We start from the raw sequence: 10734 nt of genomic DNA, 5'->3' as shown, positions 1-10734 counted from the left end.
GTTGAGGGGTTTATATAAGTTTTGGTACGGTGGTGTAAAAGGCGTGTTAATAATTTAGTTTTGCATGTTCCCGGAAGAAGAAAACGACACCAACGTCACGACATATGTAGTTAGTTGAAGTTCAATTGGATAACGCGGACCAAGAATTTAATAAAAATTATGACTTCAAATTCGAACACCCTTGAACAAGCAATATTTGCGGTCAAAGTACTCGTGAATTAAATTGAAAGGAGTATTATTTTTTATTTTTTTAAGAATAAATAGTCAAATTGTTTATGAAAGTATGATGTGCGGAGAAATTCATCCATGAAAAATTAAAAATATAAATTTAATATTAAATAAATAAAAAAAGTGACAAATTAATCATATAATTAAATTTATCAGATTATTTTATCGTTAAATATAATATTTAATGATCTAATTAATAATAAATTATATTTTTTTAAGAATTAATTTGATATTAAATTATAAAATTTAAAAATTAATTTATTATTAAATTATTTGAAGGATTAATTTGTTACATGTTTTACACATCTATAATTAAATTTAAATTTTTTATTTATTACAACCGATTAGTCAACGCTTCATATGATTTGCAATTGACAATCAGCATAGTCACCCAATGAACGAGCATCCAAGAGGACCAAGACGCGTCGGTGGCTCAGTGCCAACCCAGTCACACGGTGGCTACACACCTCCTTATATTAAATCTTATCCGTGCCAATTGCACCATTCGTATTTTATTTTTATACAGCTAGCACCTAATAAGTTACAGATCATATACAAACATAACGTTTTAGAAGTTTTTAACAGTTTTTAATACTAACTTTTATCTTGAAAAAACATTTTATTTTTATAGCCTTAACTTGCACACTCATTATGTAAAATAAAAAAAAAAAAATTATTAAAAATCTGTGAGTATGTAGTATATTATATTCTTATTTTAAATTTGGATGATATCATAAGTAAAATATTAAAAATACGTTAATTAATTTAAAGAATGTGGAATAAGAATAAAAATATTCAAAGCTGTAAAAAAATAATTAAAGTTATAAATTGAAATTTACTAAAAGAGAACAGTGTATATATATATATATATATATATAAATTATCTTCAAAAAATCATGATTAAAAAATAAATTGCTCTTAACAACTCTAACCTATTATATAAAAATATAATTAAGTGTACTTCTTTATTAACATTGAAAAAACTGAGAATATCTCATTTTTATTTATAATCATTAAAATGATATTAGTATTAACGTTGTAAATATATTATTTATGATTTTACAAATACTCATCAGTTTTTTACAAATATAAATGTTCATAGTTATTTTCACTGTTATTTTAATTATATATTAGGATACTATTTTACAATTAGTTCTTATATCTTACAGTTATACTATTATGCGAATAAGAATTTATTATAATTTTTATTTTTTAATATTCTAGTATCATTTATTTTGTTTGCATAATCAGGATGTACTCTGTCGAAGCCTATATCAAATTTCAAACGTTGAATAAGAAACTCAAGTATCAAACTATTTGTGCTAATAACTTTTAATATTATAGTATTATCTTTTTTTTTCACTTCTTTCAACAAATATTTTTTTATAAACTTGAACTATGTTTCGAATTAATAATCACATATTTAAGGAACAATATCATCTATTAATCATGTTTCACCATAATTTTATGATTGGTTGTGTCATTAATTATTATATTTTTAAATCTTTTGGTAGGTTACTTCCTTAAAAAAATCTTCGGTAGGTCACTATACGTTCATTAAATGCATTGATTTTTTTACAAAATGTTTTTTCTTAATATTATTAAAATATAGCATATATAGTTTTTACTTAATTTTATTATTTTTTATTTATTTTAAATAATAGAATATTATTATCTATGCACCCCCAATTAAAAAAGGAACAGTATTATCTGTATTTTTGTATTATTAGTTATATCATTTTAGATTTGTAAAATATGATGTTATTATTTATGATTTATGTAATATTTTCTGTTACTGTTATGTAATATTTTATTAGTATTTTATAAATGTTTATTGTGTGCTGTTATAAAATATTATTCCTGTTTTAGCATTATTTTGTTTTATTTTATAACAAAGTTAGATTACAAAAAGAAAAAGTCATCCAGAATAAAAAAAAAGGAGGAATGGGAGGGAAATTATCAATTTGTCACGTTTTTTTTGTGATATAAAATATTCCCGTTTAGTAGTGTGAAATATGACATTATCTTCTTTTGTTGTTTTTTTTCTTAATATTGTAGAGCATATAGAAATTCTATAATACAGATGACCCGTGCAAATGACGTGGTAATAGTTGTGTTGTGATTTAAGTAGCGAGAACGACTCTGCTCCTCAAAACAAGTTGGTGTAATATTACTGATTACACTATGTGCAGGATCCAGATGCCGGTAGGAGTACTTGTGAAATTAGAATTAGAAATTAGTTTATATTAATAGTTTCATTAAAAAAATATTTTATTATTTAATAATGTATTATTAATATATTTAATGATACAATTTCTTGCTTTAAATAACTTTTTGTTTTTTAAAATAATAAAAGAACATATATTTTTATCAATAGAAAAAAAATCATTTTTATATTATTTTCACCAAGTAATAGCGGATAAATAACGACATTAGAGTTTAAATTTCATGTGAAAATAATTTGGAATCATGCTTTATTTTCTATTTGCAAATTCTAAAGTTGTCACTTAAAAAAATTCATAGTAATTTATTTTGACCTAAGGTTTAGTATCCAAATGTTACCTATAAGATAATATTACTTGTCAATCATGTTACACTTTGTTGATTTGTCAATCTTTTTCTTCCTTGTATAGTTTGAATAAATATAAAGTAAAATTTACAAGAGATAAATATTATTCTTGAATAAAAGAGATGGGGTCCAGATAATATACATGGAATCAAAGATTTGAACCTTCGATCATTGTAAAAAAAAAAAAAAAGGCAACCATGTGATACCAGATTTTCTTACCTCGAAAAGTAGTGTTCAACAATAAGCAATGCAACGCCCGTTCCTACCTTCCATTTTGCTTAGAAATCATGTGATTCTAAACAAAGCAAAGTATATTATTAAATGAACTCCCGAAGATACGGAGAAAAAAAAAAAAGGTAATTTGAGATGAGGTCCCTCACGAACGGAGCATACTCCGGATCTTTACTTAGTAAAAGGTTCTTCCATGTGGATCACAAAGCAAGGACTTCAAACGGGTTCCTAGTTACTAACATCAGTTTGCTAACATTCCATGAAAAAATAATCATAACTATAACATCCGTCTCATTCACAAATCACAAGAGAAGATAGTAATTAAAGAGGTATCTATTCTCATTTTTATGTTTATTCAGTAAACTTACATCATGAGTAATTGTTAGTCATGATTTGATTCATTTAATTTTCAAAAACAAATGTTCAAAAGCCATGTTACAACATTACATTTGCATCATTTGTGTTTTTACATAGGTTGTGTTATGAAAATCAGAAAATTCAATGAAATTTTCTTTTCCTTGGAGATTAAATCATTTTGTGCATTCGCTCTCTGATATTTCCTTCCTTTCCTTTTATTTTTATTGAACATTATTTTGCGATGTTGATCATTCAATTTCCCTATTTCTTATCTTGTTGATCCCTGAATTTTGGTGAAGTTTAGGCCAGGATGAACATGCAAGATGCAGGTAGCAGAGATAATCAACAGAAAAGAGCAAAATCTAACAATGAGGAAGATTATGAAGGAGATCTTATCAACAAATTACCAGATGGAATCCCTGTAGCCATTTTATCTAAATTGCCAATAAATGAGGCTGCTAGGACCAGCATCCTCTCAAGAAAATGGAGATATCTATGGACCTTTTTTTGTGGAACCTTAGAATTTGATGGTTCACCAATTATGAAAGACATGAAAAAAGACATTAAGAAGGCTGCAGGAAGGCAATTGCAGACGGCAATGGAGATCATGTATGATGCTGAAAGGCAAACATATACAACTTGGATCAATGAATTGTTAAGTTCACTCAAGAGTTCCACTCTACAAGGATTGAAATTTTGGTTTCATGTGGGTACTGGGTGTGATGTTGATAAGTGGATTCACTTTGCCATTCAAAAGAAGGTTCAAAAGCTTGAGCTGTATTTTGGACATACATTTGAATATGTTCTTCCATTGCACTTGTTTAAACTAGAAAGCTTTAATTCCTTGCATGTTTTGCGTCTGAAATCCATTACTGTGACCGAGGAGATGCTGGAGTATTTACTGTGTCGCTGTCCATTACTTAAAACGTTGAGCTTGGTTAACTCGGGAGTTCCAAAAACTATGAAGGTTTCAGGTCCATCACTCAAGCTGAAATGTCTAGAATTGGTAAGATGCTGGGAGCTGATAAAACTAGAAATTTTTGCTGAGAATTTGATGTCATTCAAATACTATGGATCTCATTTGGACACAGAATTTAAGAGCGTTCCATGTCTTGTGGAAGCAACATTTGGAGGATCCTTTGTGGAGTTCACTAGAGAAAGTTTTCTCCCACAAATAAAAGTGCTTAAATTGGATATTACACAAAACGAACCTCAAGTGGTATAGCCTTCTTTTTGCTCTTCCTTTTTTTATGTTGCTTTCCTTGTTAGCAAGATCGATATCATTTTTCTGTCTTATTTTCAGCTTTTCCGGCTAAGTCAACTTCCCAAGTTAAAAAATCTCAAGCATTTGGAGCTGGTTGCCTGTGTTGATGATGGTATCACACTTGCTTGTGCATTGCTATTAAAGGCAACACATTCACTATGGAGGTTCACACTCAAGGTATTGTGACCCTTTGTATTGTGCATCAAGCATGTGCATGTGCTGAAAAGCTAGGATAGTTGTAGATCTGAATATGCCTTTTTTCCATGTTGCAGATGCTAAATACCAAACCCTCTTTTAGAACAGAACGCAAATTTACAATGGAATCTCGGTGCAATCTCAAAGAGTTGGAATTGGTTGGGTTTTGTGGAGCAGCATGTGAAGTTGAATTAGTTATGTACATACTTGAGAATGCAGCTGAACTCCAGAAGATAATTATTGACACAAGGTTACCAACTAAACCGAAATTGAGACCGCTAGGGGAGCAATGCAAAACTTGGGATCATGAGGAAAACAGAAAGCGTGCAAGAGGACTTCAGGAGAAAATACCACCTTGGATTGAGTTTGTTTGTATTTGACGTAGTATTGGAAGCACAAGCATCATAAGTATTGGTATTGAAAACAAAATGCTATATATCAACAGTGGATAAGCATCATAAAAAGATTTGGATATTGTCATCATTTAGAATACTCAAAGTTATTTGCAAATTTTAGTTCAAAAGAAAATAAAGATTCAAGTGTTAACTGAATTCCTACAATTTGCTATGCCAAACTGCAAGAGGGATCCGATCTTATGTTTGTGCATACGGAACTAAATAAATAGGAAATATCTTTCCTTTTCCTTCTATGGAACAATGACTCATGTGTCTAAGCCACCACTATAAGCCAACACCACCTTATTCAATTTTTCACGTAGGCAACAACAACCACCACCCTTTATGGTTTCAGAAACTGCCTCTGTATCAATATATGCAGACGCTTTAATAACTGCATGTCAAGTAACAAATCTGGAATTCGGAAAAGAAACAAAATTTTCACAAAAAAGGGCAACTGTTGTATGAAGAGAAGGAGCGGTAACAGAACAAGCTCTTTCAACTGAGCCATTGTTACACGACACAGCACAAGTACAACGAGTGAGTGAGAGTGTTGTATACTGTATAGTGGTATTATATAGTATATGTTAGGCGGCGCCTTTAATGGCATGATTGAATTTTCATTGCTACATTGTGGCATTATTGATTTGATACAAAAGAAAAGGAGAGAAAAAATAGGCGAATAAATGCAAATTAGCAAAATTTAATTCATTCCAAATTTTAAACACATTGACAAAAAAAAAAAAACACGGGAGAATATAAAGAATGGGACCATGTAAAGAAACAAGAAACAATCCACCAGAAGGAGCTGCACCCGTATGTCTTTTAGTGTACGTGATGGCAAGTTTTTTTTGGTGTGGTGATGGTAAGTTTTTTTTTTTTTTTTATGTACTGGTGACGGTAAGTTACATAGATACATTATATAAATTTTTAACCAATTGTAAGGAAAAACACAAAAAATACTAAATTGTAAGAATAAAAAGATATTTAAACCAATTTTAAATTGCTAAATTACCAAAAAGCTTAATAATTGGGTAAATTAAGAAAAAAGTGTTGCCACCAATGACTTTTCGTCATAATTAGCAAATTTTAAAATACAAATAAAAGAAAAATTGCGAATATTAAAATATTATCTGTTATTAATAATGAGGATACCTATTTTTGATGTTCACAAATTTTAGATAATTTTACACTTTATTAATTTTTAAACTTCAACTATTGTTTTCTCCTAATAGCTGCCCACTACTATTCTCATGTTATTTGCTTTTTTTTTTTACTTCTAAATTTTTTCATCTTTTCCTTTTTTATTTTATTTAAATATTTAAGAATGGCAATGGATAGGTCTTATAGTATTTGTCTTCATACCTGCATTTAAAAATAATATCCATACTTAGTTACACCCATAATAATAATTTTAATCTTCATTTCTGACACCCGTAGCACCTATGTACTCAGACTCGCACACAACTCATAATTTACTTATAAATAAAGTTACTATATCAATTAGAAAAGTTATGGAAATGTACCTTTAGGTAATTCAAACATAACAGTAAAAGTAGGATGATAATGGATAGATCTAGATAAGGTCCTGTAATACTCATTTCATATCCACTTTATAAAAAAAAATACTCATTTTAACCCATATTCGTGTTGGTAGCAACTTTAATCTTCATTCTCGCGTTTCATTGGATACCTATATACCTCTATCCCTGGCTCATATAACTAGTCTCATACCCGTGGTGACAACTTTAATACTCATTAGTTAAATGGTTTAACAGGCTTCTATTTTTCAAAGATAATTTTTTAAATCAACCATAACATTGATTTATCAAAACTTACTTTATAAATAAACATTACAGATATAATCATCCAACATTGTAAAGATAAGTCATTGAATTGGTGCAAATCTGCACTACTAATTAAAACACCAACTAACACAAAATATCATTCATCATTTGAAATCAATCTTAAAAGAACTTGTTAACAAATTCATAAATTTATAAATAAAATAAATAATAGTTTAATATTCTTAAATAAAATATAACACAAATTTAATATAAGGTATATTGAATTAGAATTCACTATCCTCTATTAGATTGTTATTGTTAGTCATAAACTTAAGAAAATATAATTTTTTTTATAAAGAAATACATGTGTAATATAAATTATTTACCTAAGTAACCTACTTTTATATACCAGTAGGGTGGATACTATAGTAGCGTACCCATGCCTACATTGCACATAAATCCCCACCTCCATTCTTACTTCCAACGAATAGGTAATTATTCTCCCCACTTGTTTAAAACCCTTTTAGATTAAAAAAAAACCATTGTTCTAAAATTAATTTTTTAATCTTCTTCTTTCTTTTCCCATCTAGAAATATAAGTAGTTGTGATACTTTATCATCATATTTTTTTTATCTATGAAGATTCAAATTCGAGATCTTACTCAAAAAATTAGAATTTAATACTATTCAGACCAATAATTTATTGATATATTGTCTCATTTTAAAACTACATGTAAATATCTTAAATTTTTATATTTTATTCCCCTTATTTATATATTTACACCAATCCTAGTTTCTCACCTATCTTCTTCTGTATGATCATTATTGTTATTAATTTTATTAATAAACTATTCCTGTTAATTCAAGTTTATATGTCAATGCATGATATGCAAAAAGTCGAGAATATTGATTCGTTATATGTTTTAACAATAATAATATAATTAATAATTATAATTAAAAGTTGAGACAATAGTTTTTTTATTTATTGTTGTTAAAATCAGACTTAGGTCAACCGGTAATCACAACTTCAATTCTTATTCCTCATGTCTAACTGTGACTCATAAAACTACCTCTAAATTATATACAAATGCAAACATTTCTTTAAACACACTTGTATATAGTTTAAAATGATATAAAATAACTTTTTTTAAATATATATTAACATATAAAATAACTGTTTATATACACTTTTGTAAACATTTATATACATATTTACTAATAATGTTTATTTTATAAAATTAAAATATAATAATATAAAAATTTGTATAAACTTAATACTCATAAGACATTTTACAGTACTTACTAATGACAAAACAAGAATCATCTTAAAGAATAAATATCGACTAGCTCCCTAGAATATACTAATATATATAAATTTGCAATAAGATACACCTCTTCCTCTCCTTGTAATTGTCCCATATGCATCTGAAATCACTATACCATTTCCACATATCAACGTCAATATAAAATAAACACAATAAAAGGAAAGGAGCAGTAGCCTAGGCCATCTCTAGCGCCAAAAATAATAAAAGGAAAGAATAAAAGATCAACAAAATCCGAAAACTCAATCAAAGAACCAACATAACACAATTTCTCAAAGAATGGAGGGGAAGAAGGGCCAAAGACTGTTGCCTCCATTATCCAATCACAGTCACCATTTGCAAGGAGAGACAAAAAGGGAAAAATCAGAAAGAAAGAAAAAAAAAACAGAGAAAAGAGGAAACTTTCCTCTCTTCCCACATACGAAAGGGAAAAATCACACTTGGAGGATAAGAAGGTAAGAAGGTGAATCAGTTAAAAGTAGGTAGCATGAATGAAGTGTGGGTGGGTGGGAAAAGGTGAACTGTGAAGTTTTTTTCTTTTTCTTTAACCGTTGCATTTTGAAACATGTAATCACATTTTTTTTATAACATTGCTTGTTATTCAGAGTAATCATGTTAGGAACGAAAATGAATCAAATCAACTTAAAAAAAAGTTTCACTGGATTTGACCATTAACTTGTTAAACTTAATTTATGAAACAAATGAGTTGAACTTTAGTGAAATAATTAAGTTTGTTAACTAAATGAGTTAAATTTGAATTTGAATTATGTATAACTCAATTTGATCGGTTCATGAACCAACTTTATATATATATATATATATATATCAAATTATATTAGTGTAATTTTGATAATTATTATACTATTTTTATAATTTGATGTAGAATGACTTTTATTAATTCAATCATTGAATTATATCTATATATCACAAAGATCATGTGTATGGAATTTTATCAAAATTAAACATCAATAAGAAGGTAATCAAATTATCTATATTTTAGTATATTTTGAAATGTTTATATTGGATAAATTGTAATTTATATGTACGAGATAATAAATGATTTTAGATTAATATAAAATTTTGTATATATAATCTACTTGAAAGGAACTTTTAATCTAACCATGAATTTTAAAAAAATATTATTCAAATATTATAAAAATTGTGTAATAATTATCAAAGTTACACCTGTGTAATTTGATCATTTTTCATGTATATGTATTATATATATATATATATATATATATATATATATATATATATTAAATTTGCATATTTATTTTTAATTAAATTAACATTAATTTTTTAGTATAAAATAAACAAATAACGCAGGTAAAATAATTATAAATTTAATATATATTTAAAAAGTATTTATATCATTAAATTGATATAATTATAATAAATATAATTATTTTACATACTTTCATATTAATTTTATTGTACAAAATAAATGAATGAATAAATAAAAGTTTGTAAAATAATTATTTTTAAATTGAGTTTGAGTCAAAAATAAAGATTTATATTAAACTCGAGTTAAACCGTGAGTTGGATGATCTTTTATTGAGCCGAATAATCTGAATCAAACTTAGTTAAATTAGTTTTTCTATTTATTGAATGTTATATATTTCTTATTAGTTTAACTTATAGTGATTTAATAAAATAAAAACCTGTGGTGATAAAAAAAACAAATTAAAATTTTAACATTTTTATTTTTACACATTTGTTTCATAATTAAAATTCATATAAATAATTATTTTGATTTACACTGAAAATAATTTTATATAAAAATGTGGGATCTATTGTGAGATCCATCGTAAGTAAGTTAATAATCCAAAATATGAATTTTTTCATTGAAGTAAAAAATGATGTGTCAACAACATACCTGACACCGGTTATGCATAAAAAGTGAGTTAAAAACACAAAATGAATTCTACCATTCAACAAGTCCGAGTATTCTTGAAATAAAGTTAAAGAAAGTCATTGATTACTAAGGTGTTGTATCCCCATTCCCCCATCATATCGAATGGATAACAAGAAAAGTGTGAAGATGACATTAAAAGTAGAGTTTTTTTTTTTTCAAATAACATTAAAATATAATATTTTTTAAAAAATGAATTCTTGAAAGTTCTTTTTTTTAAATTCAACCTCTAGAGAACTCTTGAGTAAGAGTGGTAGATATAGTGAAAAGAGATTTTTGAGATAAAAACCCACTAAAAATGCTATAACAATGTTATTATTCTATTTTTAGTTTCTAATTAATCAATTAATTTTAGAAAAAAAACTAATAAACACAAAAATTACTTCTATAAATCATAAAATTAAATTTAATATCAGTATAAAACACGATACAAGAAATTAGTTATGATAAATTAGCGAGAATTTATCAAGTA

At 26.8% G+C, this 10734-nt stretch overlaps 1 protein-coding gene across 1 annotated transcript; it reads left to right on the top strand.

The window, feature by feature from the left end:
* The first annotated feature begins 3693 nt into the window (after positions 1-3693).
* On the top strand, positions 3694-5435 carry LOC114392041 (putative F-box protein At3g58860). The gene is made up of 3 exons (XM_028353078.1): positions 3694-4604; positions 4689-4826; positions 4922-5435. The coding sequence occupies exons 1-3, from the start codon at positions 3696-3698 to the stop codon at positions 5222-5224; spliced, it is 1350 nt and encodes a 449-aa protein (XP_028208879.1). The 5' UTR covers positions 3694-3695; the 3' UTR covers positions 5225-5435.
* The last annotated feature ends 5299 nt before the right edge of the window (positions 5436-10734 follow it).

The sequence above is a fragment of the Glycine soja genome, chromosome 17 (assembly GCF_004193775.1).
Source record: "Glycine soja cultivar W05 chromosome 17, ASM419377v2, whole genome shotgun sequence".
NCBI lineage: Eukaryota > Viridiplantae > Streptophyta > Magnoliopsida > Fabales > Fabaceae > Glycine > Glycine soja.
Note: the sequence above shows the minus strand (reverse complement) of the source record. Positions and strands in the feature narration are given on the sequence as shown.

Excerpts from the sequence above, each read along its gene's own strand:
- LOC114392041 (XM_028353078.1), top strand. The coding sequence starts at position 3,696 with ATGAACATGCAAGATGCAGGTAGCAGAGATAATCAACAGAAAAGAGCA. Across the intron at positions 4,605-4,688 it reads CACAAAACGAACCTCAAGTG|CTTTTCCGGCTAAGTCAACT; the intron begins GTATAGCCTTCT and ends TCTTATTTTCAG. Across the intron at positions 4,827-4,921 it reads TATGGAGGTTCACACTCAAG|ATGCTAAATACCAAACCCTC; the intron begins GTATTGTGACCC and ends TCCATGTTGCAG.